This window comes from Alexandromys fortis, unplaced genomic scaffold (genome assembly GCF_014885135.2).
Source record: "Alexandromys fortis isolate MF-2015 unplaced genomic scaffold, M_Fortis_MF-2015_v1.1 scaffold_74, whole genome shotgun sequence".
Taxonomy (NCBI): Eukaryota; Metazoa; Chordata; class Mammalia; order Rodentia; family Cricetidae; genus Alexandromys; species Alexandromys fortis.
The window spans coordinates 8,185,124-8,201,213 of record NW_026068008.1 but is presented as its reverse complement, the minus strand read 5'-3'; the positions used below and the strand labels follow the sequence as shown (position 1 = coordinate 8,201,213).

At 35.1% G+C, this 16,090-nt stretch overlaps 1 protein-coding gene across 1 annotated transcript in view; it reads right to left on the bottom strand.

Moving 5' to 3' along the window:
* Positions 1 to 1,454: 1,454 nt before the first annotated feature.
* LOC126513404 (solute carrier family 7 member 13-like) overlaps positions 1,455 to 16,090 on the bottom strand; it is a 40,870-nt gene continuing 26,234 nt past the window's right edge. Inside the window, exons 2-4 of the mRNA XM_050161768.1 lie at positions 12,651 to 12,782; positions 10,843 to 11,204; positions 1,455 to 3,020 (exon numbers count right to left, since the gene is read on the bottom strand). Coding sequence (XP_050017725.1) covers positions 2,775 to 3,020; positions 10,843 to 11,204; positions 12,651 to 12,782 — 740 coding nt within the window. The 3' untranslated portion in view covers positions 1,455 to 2,774. The remainder of the gene's footprint in view (positions 3,021 to 10,842; positions 11,205 to 12,650; positions 12,783 to 16,090) is intronic.

Here is a 16,090-nt window from a genome sequence, read left to right as displayed (position 1 = left end):
TAAGAAAGACAGCCCTGCAGAAGGAGCTGGGGGAGGGGGGTTTGTGCTCTCTTCCGGGACTATCGCCCCTGGATAGCACACACTCACCAGTCCAGATTGAACTCTTCAGCACCTAAACAGGGCCACCTGGTAGCCCAGTGATCCAGGGACAGAAGGAAGGACGGGGCAGGCAGTGCAGGATCCAGGAGAACACAGGAGCCCCTGGAGCCCAGGCTGAGGGTGTTGGGCTCTCTTACTGGGGACCTTGAGGCTCACTGCTCTGGGTGGGTAACCTTAGGGTCTAAAATTAATTTTTATAAAAGCACAGAAAAGCACAAAAAATTAAACAAAGGGTGAACCTAGAATATAGCATCATAGACTTGAATAGAACTGAAGCAATCCAACACATGAAATTGTAAGAACCAGAAAAAAATAAAGAAATCAGAGAGTAAAACACTTAAAGAAATAATGGGCCAAAATTTTCCATGCTTTGTCTAATCTCTGGCTTTAAATAAACTCTTAGGGTAAAGATAGCCCGGGAGTAAAGTACACTATTTGCTCTTCCAGGGGTTTAGAGTTCAAGTTGCATCATCTCTGTCAAGCAACTTGTATCCAGCTACAACTACTACTTTCGGGGACCTGATGCTTCTGGCTTTCACTCATGTGTGTATACCCATATACGTGCATATAATTGAAAAGATAATCTTAAAACAGTAGGAGCAGCTGTAGAGATGTGTCAGTCATTAGGTGAATGGTTTCTCTACTAAAAAAATACAGATTCTGTTTTCAGCACTCGTATGGCACTCACCACCATCTGCCTTTCTATGGCTAGCCATCAAGGAAGCATGATGCTTTCCAACTTATCTGGAATTGTATGTAAAAATAGCAAGAACTCATCTTCATGAAAAAAAAAAAAAAAAAAAAAAACAACACAAACTTTGGTGATCCCAGCAAAAAACGTAAGGCATTTTCTCCAAGTATAATTTTTTTAATAAAATTGTTAAAATTTTTAGTTTATTTTTAAGAAAACCACAATAAGTTCTGGTGCTGATATAGGTGACAAAAGAAAAAAATACAGGGCTGATATGACTGTAAACTCATATGACCATTCTAGAAACCACTGCGGAACTTTCACATCTAGAAGTACTGTAGCTTCCATTTTTATAACTCTTTGTTATAGACCCAAAGGATCTAAGCAAGCATATTACATATACACTTGCGCATACATATATGTTACTACCCTCATAATAGGTCAAATATGGAATTAGTCTGAGAATCCAAAAAATATAAGTAGATAAAGAAAACATGGTGGATATATCAGAATTTTATTCAGTTTTAAGGAAGATTCAAATAATGACAATATGGGTAAAAATTATGAAACTGGGCAATGATGTTTTAAGTAGCATAAAGCAGAACAAGACAGACAAACATCCCATTTTCTATCATATGTATGGCCTTGATTGAGTATATATATATATAATCACAAATATATATATATATATTTGTGATTATGTACGCATTGGACATTAAAGAATAAAGAAAACTATGAGAATGGTTGAAGAGGTATGATATGAGTAAGGTGAGAGGAGAATGGGTGGGTAATAGTGTAACTATCATGAAATCAGAAGTGAGAACTGCCTTGCAGAAAGGTGAGAACTAGAGAGGTGAGAGTATGGTGGAGACAATAAGAAAAGTCTGAAGAAATATGCATGTAGATATGACAATGAATCTCAAAATATTGCTATTAAAAAGAAAGTACTAAACAATTGTGGAATATATATTTTTAAAATTTTAAATTTACATCAATTTGTGGAAAGAATATTGTAATCTGATGAATAATTATATTTAATGTGATAAAATCAAAGTGGTTAAAATTTCCCTTTGAAACATTTTAAAATGTTTTGGTTAAGGAATCAATTACAATGATTATCAAGTCTGTATGTGTGTGTGTGTGTGTGTGTACTGATCAAAACAGAGAAATTCACATTTCTTTCTCATATATCTTATATGTTAACTCATTGTAGTTTATGTTACACATTAAATATATTTTCACAGGACAGAAATCCAGTTTACTTTCCTTCTAATATATTGACAAGATACTATTTTGTCTCATTCAGTGTGGTATGTTGCCATATCATACCCCAAATGTGCATACACAAATACCTCACAAATTATAATAAAGCATAATGAAGCATTACTTGCTAAAATACTTAGCAAAACATTAGACATTAAGACTTGGTACCATTTTCTGAAGAGTAAATAAGGGCATATTTTCAGCTGTAAAGGTTGTGTGTTCTCTTTTACCACTGCTGAAGTCTGTCAATGTATGGAGAGAGCAGCCAGTGAGGAATCACTGACTGTGACTCTTTGGGTAGAGTACACTGATTCTTATGTGTACACAACACATTACACAAACTTTCCCTGTTAGTGAAATTACGCTAAATATGTTATAAAAGAATTCTACCTAAAAATGCTATGATTTGCTGTGAGGCAAAATACATTTGCCAAGATGCTAAAATGCCTTAGACACGTATGAGAAATAAAATTTCCATATTATTTTAGCTATTGTTTATTTGGAAAATTTAATCTCATTTCTATTCATTATTTACTGCATGATTACATTTAAGAAGTGAAAGTGAAACTGTTCAACAAATTTTTAGGGTAGACATAATATAAGCAAGAATTATGTTTAATGGTATTCACATCTAAAAAGCAAAATTGCAATAAAATTGTACTCATATCTTAAAAATTATATTATGCATAGTCTCAAATATATTTCTCCTTTAGTAAGGATTTTAGAAATTAATTAATTTATCTTGGTTTTCAGATGGTGAAACATTGAAAAATAATTGCCAATAACAAGTGATTTTGTCAAAACAAACATCATATCTTTTAAGGTGAGTTTGAAGCCAGTAACACAGAAGGCCACAGAAAAGAAAGACAACCTGATAGACATGCTCAATATTAGGAGACTGAATCATTGGTGTGAAAATTAGAAAAACTGATAAAGCTATAGATCCAAATATGAATGGCAGCCATACCTGAAAGAAAAAAAATAAGATTTGTGATGTCATGGCAAGTTCTTATGACAAAATCACATTAAAAATGCTATAGAACCCAAAGAAAGTGAGTGCATACACATCTTCAAAAGTTTTAGAGTAGGCAGTCCTGGCATTAGCTAATAGTAAATTAGATATTCCTTACCACAAAATGTCACTTTTAACTTACTTATTTGCCTGTAGTATCCATTAATATCTATTCTATTAACTGAGTCATCATTCAGAAAAGCCAGTGCTTTATTTTCAAACAGTATAGACACCATTTGTCATAAACAAAAACAGCAGTATTTTTCTACTTAATAATGATTACAATGATCTTTTACTGCATTAGGAAAACTACTTAAATAGTTATAAACAGCCAAACTCTTTCCTTCCTTTTCCTTCTTTGTTTCTTTATAATAATTTTAGTTGCCATAGTATAGTGATGTGTTTATAGGTAAAATGAGTNATTTCCTTTTCTTTCTTATTTATCTCTTTCCTTCCATAAAATTGTTTCCACTTATGCTTCCTGATATATGTTTGACTTTCTTTTTTTGTTCTCATAAGTCTCTTCCTTTTACACATCATCATTTCTTGTGATCTCATGTCTGTGCTTGTGTCTGATATGTGCATATGTACTAATACATATTTTAACAAGAAATGTGATTTCTGACCTTAAGTCTAGTTATGTGTAATATTGCAATTACCAATTTAAATATGTTCAATTATCCTTTCATTTCTTTAATTAAGCCAAAGTTTCCTGTTGTGTTTGATTCCCCTTCTGCACTCTTAACCTCAGATTGGAAGTATTTTGTTAAAATTTGCTGCACATATATTCACCAGAAAAATTGTTCTATAGTTTTCTTTGTTTTTGTTGGGGTTTTATGTAGTTTTGGTATTAGTGTACTGCTGGCTTTGTAGAATGATTTATTAGCATTCCTTCCATTTTGTTTATGGAATTGTTTGAGAAGCATTGGTGCCAGCTTTTAAAGGTTGGTTGATTTCAATAGCTCCTTAAAACTGCTTCTTCCAGTACCAACAACACTACTCAGGGATGAAGTTTCTAATTAGGCATTAGCTCATCTCTATGTTTAATGAGTTGTGTGGGGATTTTCTTCAATAGGGCCTTCCTTTGAGTTTGTTTGTCCTTGATAATAGCTTTGGTTGTTTGGGAGCTTCAATGTGGCCTTTTTAGCAAACAACTCTTTTAGATGTAACCCATACCTAGTCCTGGAAGCTTCATTTGGAGACAACAAATTCAGGTTTTGGCTCAATCTCCCTTATTATTTGGAAGCTTTACTGAGGTTGTTTATGTACATGTATATATTTTAGAAAGTATCTACTTTATTAGTTTTTTTTCTCAAACGGCACTTAGTTTTAGAAGTCCCGCCCATACTCCACATAAATGTACAGTTCCTATTGCTACTACTTTCTAGTATTTTCTACTATGATCTGATCAGAGACAAATCATTATTGTAGGGATTTTTTACATAAATTTATGGACATTTAAGGGAAATTTACAATCAATGAATATTTTGAAGATACTCTTAAAATCTATTTGATGTATAGTATAGTTTATCTCTGAATTTTTTAAATTTATTTTTGGCTTGAATGAACTACATAAAGATCAGAGTGCTGTATGGAATTCACTTACTGTCATTGCACCAGGACTTATCTGATATTTTATGTCCATTACTGTTCAGTAAGTTTAAAATGAAATTGGGAATTCCAATCATTTAGCAGGCATTTCTTGTTTATATTTCTGGTGAATTGTCCATCTTATATGTATGTAGTATTTTACTTCCTGTTTTTTTCTAGTGGTTTTCAGCTTCTCTTTTCTTAAAAAATTGTCTTGCTTTCTTTGTTTATCAGTTCATGGTCAGTTTTGCTAATGAGGCCCGTTTCTTAATGATGTCCAGCAGTTACTTATTAATTCTCATCTATTCAGTAATCTTTGTCATTCTATTGGTGATGTGAATTTATTTGCAATTAATTTTATTATTGAAAATGGTATAAAAGTACTTTAATTTTGATTAATTTCCTGATGCTGATGTGTAGATTATTGTGCCTTTTTCTTTCTCCTCTATTTGTGAGAGTTACTTGTTAAGAATGTTAGTAACAATGTATCCGCTTCTACTTCTCCATTAATCATCAATTCTTCTCATGAAGCTTATTCTGGGTGGTGGTTTCATGATATTTTCTTTCTTCATTCTTGATATACAGTATTCATTTAAGTACATTCTGCACAGATGATTTGATGGCCATGAGTATTATAACATCTACTTACTTGTTTTTAACTGTCATTATTTCCATATTAGTTTTACAATATAGTTTTGGTGGATGTAGCAATCTTGGTTAGCTGTCATTTACCTTGAAACAGGAATTGGTTTGGTTGCTTTTCAGTTTTAAACAATATACCATTATACACAAGACTTAGTGTTTTCTTCAATAGGAGTGTTTGTCCATTTCATAATGTCTGACACCAAGTATGCCTTGAATATAGGTCTGGATATTGATTTATTTAAGGTCTGTTGTTGCTGAGTCTTTACACTGTGATACGTAAATAACCAGCACGTCAGTGACTTCACACTTTTAGATTGATAATGTTTTCAGCGTGAACACTCATACTTCTGAAATACACCTACTTGCCATTTACTGTAACTAATGCTCAGGAGATAATAATAAAAATCAATAAACAGGAATCTGAAAGGCATTGTTCAGGTATCTCACAGGTTCATCCGATTTTTCACTTTCAAGATGATATCTGATATGATTCTTTTTTTTTATTGAGAAAAGGAAAAAAAAATGTTTCTGCCTCCTCCCAGCCTCCCATTTCCCTCCCCCGCCCCGCACTCTTCTCCCCCTCCCCCCACTCCTCTCCCCCCCCCTCTCCAATCCAAAGAGCAGTCAGGGTTCCCTGCCCTGTGGAAAGTCCAAGGTCCTCCGCACTCCGTCCATGTCTAGGAAGGTGACCATTCAAACTGGCTAGGCTCCCACCAAGCCAGAACATGAAGTAGGATCAATACCCCATGCCATTGTCCTTGGCTTCTCATCAGCCCTCATTGTTCGCCATGATCAGAGAGTCCGGTTTTATCCCATGCTTTTTCAGTCACAGTCCAGCTGGCCTTGGTGAGCTCCCAATAGATCAGCCCCACTGTCTCAGTGGGTGGGTGCACCCCTCGTGGTCCTGACATCCTTGCTCGTGTTCTCCCTCCATCTGCTCCTCATTGGGACCTTGGGAGCTCAGTCCAGTGCTCCAGTGTGGGTCTCTGTCTCTATCTCCATCCATCACCAGATGAAGGTTCTATGGTGATATGAAAGATATTCGTCAGTAATGCTATAGGATAGGGTCATTTCAGGTTCCCTATCCTCAGCTTCCCAAGGGACTAACTGGGGACATCGCCTTGGGCTCCTGGGAGCCACTCTAGGTTCAAGTCTCTTGCCAACACTAAGGTGGCTCCCTTAACTAAGATATGTGCTTCCCTGCTCCCCTATCCAACCTTCCTTTATCCCAATCTTCCTGTTTCCCCAAGTTCCCCCAATCCTCCCCTTCTCACTTTTCTCTCCCCGTCCCCCCTTATCCCCAACCCACCCCACCCCCAAGATCCCAATTTTGTCCCCGGCAATTTTATCTACTTCCCTTAGCCAAGAGGATAACTATATGTTTTTTCTTGGGTTCACCTTCTTCTTTAGCTTCTTTAGGTTCACCAGGTATACACTCCGTGACCTTTATTTATGGCTAGAAACCAATTATGAGTGAATACATCCCATGTTCATCTTTTTGGGTCTGGGTTACCTCGCTCAGGATAGTGTTTTCTATTTCCATCCATTTGCATGCAAAATTCGAGAAGTCATTGTTTTTTACCGCAGCATAATACTCTAATGTGTATATATTCCACACTTTCTTCATCCATTCTTCCATTGAAGGGCATCTAGGTTGTTTCCAGGTTCTGGCTATTACAAATAATGCTGCTATGAACATAGTTGAACAAATGCTTTTGTCATATGATAGGGCATCTCTTGGGTATATTCCCAAGAGTGGTATTGCTGGGTCCAGGGGTAGGTTGATCCCGAATTTCCTGAGAAACCGAAACACTGATTTCCAAAGTGGTTGCACAAGATTGCATTCCCACCAGCAATGGATGAGGGTACCCCTTCCTCCACAGCCTCTCCAGCAAAGGCTATCATCGGTGCTTTTGATTTTAGCCATTCTGACAGGTGTGAGATGATATCTCAAAGTTGTTTTGATTTGCATTTCCCTGATTGCTAATGAGGTTGAGCATGACCTTAGGTGTCTTTTGGCCATTTGAACTTCTTCTTTTGAGAATTCTCTGTTCAGTTCAGTGCCCCATTTTTTAATTGGGTTAATTAGCATTTTAGAGTCTAGTTTCTTGAGTTCTCTATATATTTTGGAGATCAGACCTTTGTCTGTTGCGGGGTTGGTGAAGATCTTCTCCCAGTCAGTAGGTTGCCTTTTTGTCTTAGTGACAGTGTCCTTTGCTTTACAGAAGCTTCTCAGCTTTAGTAGGTCCCATTTATTCAATGTTGTCCTTAGTGTCTGTGCTGCTGGGGTTATACTTAAGAAGCGATCTCCTGTGCCCATCTGTTGTAGGGTACTTCCCACTTTCTCTTCTATCAGGTTCAGTGTGTTCGGACTGATATTGAGGTCTTTGATCCATTTGGACTTGAGTTTTGTGCAAGGTGATAGATATGGGTCTAATTTCAATCTTCTACAGGTTGACATCCAGTTGTGCCAGCACCATTTGTTGAAGATGCTTTCTTTCTTCCATTGTATACTTTTAGCTCCTTTGTCGAAAATGAGGTGTTCATAGGTTTGGGGATTAAATTCCGGGTCTTCTATGCGATTCCATTGGTCGACTTCTCTGTTTTTATGCCAATACCACACTGTTTTCATTACTGTAGCTCTGTGATAGAGTTTGAAGTCAGGGATGGTAATGCCTCCAGAAGATCCTTTATTGTATAGGATTGTTTTGGCTATCCTGGGTTTTTTATTTTTCCATATAAAATTGATTATTGTCCTCTCAAGATCCGTGAAGAATTTTGATGGGACCTTGATAGGAATTGCATTGAATCTATAAATTGCCTTTGGTAGAATTGCCATTTTTACTATGTTGATCCTCCCAATCCAAGAGCAAGGGAGGTCCTTCCATTTTCTGATATCCTCATCAATTTCTTTCTTCAATGCTTTAAAGTTCTTGTCAAATAGATCTTTTACTTCCTTGGTTAGAGTTACCCCGAGATATTTTATGCTGTTTGTGGCTATTGTGAAAGGTGAAGCTTCTCTGATTTCCCTCTCTGCTTCCATATCCTTTGTGTATAAGAGGGCGACTGATTTTTTGGAGTTGATCTTGTATCCTGCCACATTACTAAAGGTATTTATCAGCTGTAAAAGTTTCTTGGTGGAGTTTTGAGGGTCACTTATGTACACTATCATATCATCTGCAAATAACGAAAGTTTAACTTCTTCCTTTCCAAGTCAAATCCCCTTGATCCCCTTATGTTGTCTTATTGCTATTGCTAGAACTTCAAGCACTATGTTGAAGAGGTATGGCGAGAGTGGGTTTCTGAGTTTAGTGTTCCTGAGTTTAGTGGGATGGCTTTGAGTTTCTCTCCGTTTAATTTGATGTTAGCTGTCGGCTTGCTGTATATAGCTTTTATTATATTTAGGTATGACCCTTGTATCCCTAGTCTCTCCAAGACTTTTATCATAAAGGGATGTTGAATTTTGTCAAATGCTTTTTCAGCATCTAATGAAATGATCATACGGTTTTTTTCTTCCAGCTTATTTATATGATGGATTACATTGATAGATTTTCATATGTTGAACCAGCCCTGCATCTCTGGGATGAAGCCTACTTGATCATAATGGATAATTTTTCTAATGTGTTCTTGGATTCGGTTTGCCAGTATTTTGTTGAGGATTTTTGCGTCGATGTTCATGAGTGAGATTAGCCTGTAATTCTCTTTCCTGGTAGAGTCTTTGTGTAGTTTTGGTATCAGAGTAATTGTAGTTTCATAAAAGGAATTTGGCGATGACTCTTCTGTTTCTATATTGTGAAATACCTTAAGGAGTATAGGTATTAAGTCTTCTTGGAAGTTCTGGTAGAATTCTGCATTGAAACCGTCTGGTCCTGGGCTCTTTTTGGTAGGGAGGTTTTTTATAATATCTACTAATTCTTTGCGACTAATAGGTCTATTTAGATTGTCCACCTGGTCCTGGCTTAACTTTGGTATATGGTATTTATCTAAAAAAGTGTCCATTTCTTTTACATTTTCCAGTTTTGTGCCATACAGGCTTTTGTCGTAAGATCTAATGAATCTCTGAATTTTCTCTGTGTCTGTGATTATGTCCCCCTTTTCATTTCTGATCTTATTAATTTGCACATTTTCTCTCTGCCGTTTGATTAGTTTGGATAGAGGTTTATCAATCTTGTTGATTTTCCCCAGGAACCAGCATTTTGTTTCATTGATTCTTTGGATTGTTTTCTGTGTTTCTATGTTGTTGATTTCAGCCCTCAGTTTGATTATTTCCAGTCTTCTACTCCTCCTAGGTGAGTCTGCTTCTTTTTTTTTTTCTAGAGCTTTCAGGTGGGCTGTTAAGTCTCCAATGTGTGCTTTCTCTGCTTTCTTTAAGTGGGCACTTAGTGCTATGAACTTTCCTCTCAGGACTGCTTTCATAGTGTCCCATAAGTTTGAGTATGTTGTTTCTTTATTTTCATTGAATTCAAGGAAGACTTTGATTTCTTTCTTTATTTCTTCGTTAATCCAGGTGTGGTTCAGTAGTTGACTGTTCAGTTTCCATGAGTTTGTAGGCTTTCTGGGGGTAGCATTGTTGTTGAATTTTAACTTTAATCCATGGTGATCTGATAAGACACAGGTGGTTACTAATATTTTTTTGTAACTGTGGAAGTTTGCTTTGTTACCGAGTATGTGGTCAATTTTCAAGAATGTTCCATACGATTGTCTGAAATATATCAGAGATATACAATGTATTAAAGGTATCATTCATTTGGCTGACTTGGGATACATTTGTAGAAGAAGCAATTTCAAAAAGAATTTGGAATATAATATAGACTGATATTTCTCAAAATACAGTTAGTTTTCACTATATATTAAAATCCTAAGATGAAAAATATTAGTATACATTCCTGTGGTTCAGTAGACACTGAATAAATCAGAATGCCTAGGGAAAAATTTGTGAATGTGTTATTTATTAACGATTCTAATGGGCTTATTAGAGTCACTATCAAAAATACAAAATTGTTTTCATCATTTTCTATTATCTCAGCAACCATTATACAGATTAATTCTTTAGGATATTCATAGGACTATTGAAAAGGAAGGCAAAGATAATGGAACATCTACGGATTCATGTTATATAACTGTGTGATTTACATATTACCAAGACAATTTAAATGAAAACCGTGCAACATAAGTCTTTCCTTAACATCTTGAATTAAATAAAATGTCTACTAAGAAAATGAGCAAAAAAGAGGAATCTACTTCTACTATGTAAAATTATGAGGTGAGGCAGCTCATTTGAGCATGGAAATTGTAAGTTTCTCCTTAGTACTATTGTTTGCTCCCTGCAAGATAATGATGCCATCTGTTTTCCCTGCAGTATATCGGTTTTTACCTTTCACACAATGAAAAAAATGAAGGCTCAAATGGTCAATATCACAAATGCTTGGTAAGAATAAAAGAGTTATTGCTTCATAGAGTGGTTAGAAGAAACTCACAGCTATTGAGAAAGGTTTAACAACAAACAAACTATATATTCAACATTTTTTGCATATTGACTTACCTTATAAGGTCTTGGCAGATCAGGCTTCTGGTACCTTATTTTAAGCAACCCTATCATATTCATCAAATTTAAACACCATGCTCCTAGTCCCACATATTTCACTAAGTAAATTAAATTTGAAGTTATTATTGAAATAGAAGACAAAATGATAATCATGAAGACTGCTACAACTGGAGAATGATGTTCATTAAGCATTGAGTATATGAAAGGTAATTTTCCATCCTGACTTGCACAGTAAAATATTCTTGATGTTGAAAGTATTCCACAAGAAATGGTGTTCATCAGTGAAACTGAGATCCCCAAAGAAATAGCCCATTGTGTCGAAGGGAAAACTCTGTTCATCCATGTGATAGCAATAGAATCTGAAAAATTAAATGAAAATTCAAAAAGCTAAAGTTATTTTTTGCTTGAAAGACAATAGAGCAGCATTCTGTAATTGTTCCTATATCCATACATTATGTAATAGAATTTGTCAATTCATTCTAAGAGAAGGCGTCTCTTACTGTTTAATCTGTTGTTCTCTGTGAATGGTTATGTCCAGCATTAGATGTGCATATTTGAGAGCCGCAAGGCTGCTCAGTAGCAGGAATAATAGTTCTTGCTCTCCTGATTCTTACTATGTCTATCTCATGTATTAACAATACACAACCTTTTGCCAAATAATAAGACAGTACTAGCTGTGAGGCCCTGCACTGTATGATACATACCTCCCAGTAAAAGTGGCCTAAAACTTAGCTACTATTGTGTAGAATACATTGTAAAGTTTGTGAACTGTGACATTTCCCCACATATCCTCCCCTTAATGTTCCTATATTGCAGATATACTTAAAAACACTTCTGTACAATGTCCCCTTTGACATTGCCAAATATTGCTTATATTACTATGTCATTTTGTGACTATTTGTATAAGACTGAAAATATCCTAAAGAAAGACTGTGTATGCCCTTTCTTTTTATCATGCTGTTTAAAATTAGTGCTGCTGCCTATGTCTGGAATAGAAATTTTCCCATTTTTCATGTGTATGAAGGAAATGTTGAAGTTCTAGTTCCAACCAGAATAAACATTTATCTCCAAAAAAATTATGTTTTTGAGAGCAAGTCCAGACAATAATGAATGACTGGTGGTGGAGCCATACTTATTCCTAGTGATATTGTGATGAATATATATATCCATCATATATATATATATATATATATATATATATATATATATGCCTATCATAAAAATTGCTCCTCACATTTAGAGATTACTAGTAATATCTTAGAGAAGGGCAGTGTTATAATATGCAAAATGTGGCTGAGAACTGGTTGTGACTTACATTTTGAACAATCTATGGTGGATGCTAATAATAGCCTAATGAAAATCTTGTCACTGGGTTTTACATCTAGCAAAGTAAGGATATGGTGCCTATTTTGAACAGCCTCTTCCATTGTAAAGATAAAAGTGTATATTGAAGGATGAAGCATCTGAGCATAATATCTATGCTTTGTGTTCTTCTTCTGCTTTCTCAGCTGTCTTTTCATTTTCTTTGTCCTCTTTTCCTACTCTTTTTTTCTTTTTCATTTATTTTAGTTCTTGGTACATGGCCTTCTGTATATATAATTTACTTGTTAACATGTGATTGTTTATCTTATAATTTAAGCTCAGGTCATTATATTTTCCTTAGATTCATTAAAAAGCCCAAAAATATAAACATACTATTTTATATAAATTTGTGCAATAGCATATATATATATCTTATAAAACTTGTCATATTTAACTATGAGAACAGAGAGGCATCTATCTTATTTACTTCTACATCTTCATACCTGAAGAGATGATTTCTTGGGGTGTCAGAACTGTCAAGTATGATATATTAGTCAGTAAGTACAATAGAATAACAATGGACAGGCCAGACAGTAAAGATTTTGGAATTATATTGGTAGGACTTTTTATTTCTCCTGTGGAAAATAAATGAAAAATACATTAGAAAATGACACATTAAACATCTGAACTTTTCATGTCCCATATTATGGAGACAATCAAATTATATCTTCTTTAAAGTAATTCTTCCTGTCTCTAGAGATTATATACTGTCTTCCTTTTACTGAGAAAATATTATTGATGGCTTGGATATTCAACACATGTCTGCATGTATTTAGTGAACGTATTGAATATAAAGTAGTGCTTTGTTTCCTTCAGTGCTTCCTGAAGATAAGAATTTAGATATATTTACTCTTTTTAGGTACATACTGTTGAACTCATGAGGCAACTAGGAAAGACACAATTTTGTTCATTTCCAATAACAAATCTTATTATGAAGTAACCCAAGTCAACAAATGTGATATAGATTTACAGTGATGTTAATGTACTGTTGTCTGTAAGCTCAATTTCAGTCAGTGCAATGTTCCCAAAGCTCAGTGTCTTAAATATTGGTTCACCTTCATATTTGGGGTCATTTAGCTTAAAGTGGATAACATGAGAAATTGACAACAATAATATCTTTTTATTTTGTAATGACAAATATTAATTCATAATCAAACTTGGAACAAACTTGAAGTCTTTCTTTCAGTGAGCACCTCATTAAATCTATGAGTAAGAAATCATATCATGTGCACATTACACAAATTATGGTTGTCTAACTTCAGAGATCAACAGATGCTACCCGTAATACTTCTGCTCATATTTGAGAAATTTGGATGCTATAAAGTTCACTACACACACACACACACACACACACACATATATACATACATACATACATATATAGTTTCTTCCAATAAATAATTTTAATTAAACCAAGCGAATATTCTTGTGTTTTCCTACTATATTTCTAGCCACATATGTGTCAAATGGGTACATAATTTAACTGAATTGTGTTAGAATGTTTGATATTTTAATATTGCTGATTGATGATGACTAAAGTTTCATAAAATTTGGGATGACTCCTACCACATTGATATCTCAACACAGAGGGCAATATTATTGAGCTCCATACATCCGTGAAGAACTATAGAAATTAACAATTGATAAGAGAGATAGAATTAGTCTTCTCAATGGATGAACACACTAATTGGAGCCAGTCAGCCATAGAAACTTACATATGCAGGCAATACTGAATGAACACAACAAGTTGCATGTATGTTTGTTTAGGTATACATGTGACAACAATTGTTAAAGATGTAAGTTTGAATTTGTGGGATAAGTGCCAACATGGGAAGGTGAGATGAAAGAACAGCATATTTATATATAAATTAAGTTAAAATTAACTGTTAATTATAGTTGACTTGACATTAATACCAATGTCTAATAATATCCAAATTGGTTCTGCATGAGTTATTTTCTTCTGCTGTGACAAAGCACCATGACCAACAAAATTCATTGAAGAAAGGATGTATTTATGCTTCCAGATCCTGAGGGATAAGAGTCCACCATGTTGAGGTGGTCTAGAAGGCATGGTGGTAGTAGTACAAAGCTGAGAACTCACACCTTTTTAAACAAGCAGGAAGCATAGATGGCATTAGGGTGTGAACAAGGACATTCAAATCCCATTCTAGTGATATACTTCCTCCAGCAAGACTCTATTTTAAGGTTCTATTAAACTCTTCAAATACTACCAACAAGTGAGGAACAGGGGTTCAAATACCGTCATCCTATGAAGAACATTTTCATTCAAACAACCACAGGCCCTAAACACTTATGCCAATTTTACTAGATATTTATCTAATATGGTATGTTTAGTTTTAACAGTTATAAAACCAAACTCTCCGATATATAGAAATTGTATACAATAGTTTAAGTAAAATATTCTCAACTATCTAGCAGAGATTTTATTCTTTAGGTGAAGAACATAAGCACAATCTGTCCCATTAGGATGAAAATTTTCTTTTCTATTTGTTCAATGATGACTTTTATGTATTTCCAATAAATTTGAGCATTGCTATGATTTATTATCATTCAACATTTTATTTATGTACTTACTTCATTACACACACACACACACATCAAGTAAAATTACCAAGTGGGAAGTAGCCATGAAAGAAAATGGTAAGAAGCCCTGTGGTGGATGAAACATTACCACTTACTTCTATTCCTCCTTCTACAACATGCACTGATCTGTTATCAAGTGAGGCAAACTTTGAACTAAAATGAATGGCATTTGCTTGGCAGTGATGACAAGAAATGAGGGCTTTCTGATTCAATGCAGAGAGGCTGATGATTCTTAAAGGAAAAAATCCCATTTATGACTGGACAGATATTCCAGTAGAGCACTTAGCTGGTTTCCACATACAAGTTCATTAATAACGGGTTAGTTGTAATTGGCTAGCCTTGAACTCACAGTGATCTTCCTGCCTCTAATTCCTGAGTACTGGGATTAAAGGCATGCACCACCACCCTCCAGTTTCCTGTGAACATTTTCACCTTGCAGCTTCTATGACATCACCATTCCTCTCTCCATTTATAAATACTAGGAACACATTTCAGCCAGGAACACTAGGGAACATGTCAGCCAAAGTTTAGAAGCAATCCACAGCCAACCAAATTCCTAAGATCCAGAAAGGACAGCAAAGGTAGAATAAAGGGTAGAACCACCTACTTTTTAAAAACACAATAACAGATATAAACAAAATTTTAACCATCTGGAAATCCAGAGTACGATATGTCATCAGAGAAACACAGCCATTAACAGCAAAGAAATTATTCCTTCCTCAAAACCCAGAAAGAATACTAGAGTAGGCCCAGATAAGTTCAATATAGATAAACCATGAGAAAAAGACTTCAAAATATCTACTAAGAATATGCTGTAAGGCCACAGAAAGGGTATGAATAAACTTATTAAATAAATCTGTGTAAACATGACCAGTGAAATGGAATGATGAGAACAATTAAAGAAATAAAAGTAGAAGTAGAATAACTAAGGGGAATTAATTCTACAGTGCAACAGTACTGGTAAATTTATAAAATCAAACAAAAACCTCAGAGGTAAGTCTCACAGCCCAATACATGAAATGTAATAGAGAATCTCACATTAAAGATAAGACAGAAGGTTCTATGGTGATATGCAAGATATTCATCAGTATGGCTATAGGATAGGGCCATTTCAGGTTCCCTATCCTCAGCTGCCCCAGGAACTAACTGGGGACATCGCCCTGGGCACCTGGGAGCCCCTCTAGATCCAAGTCTCTTGCCAACCCTAAGATGGCTCCCTTAATTAAGATATGTGCTTCCCTGCTCCCCTATCCAACCTTCCTTTATCCCAATCATCCCG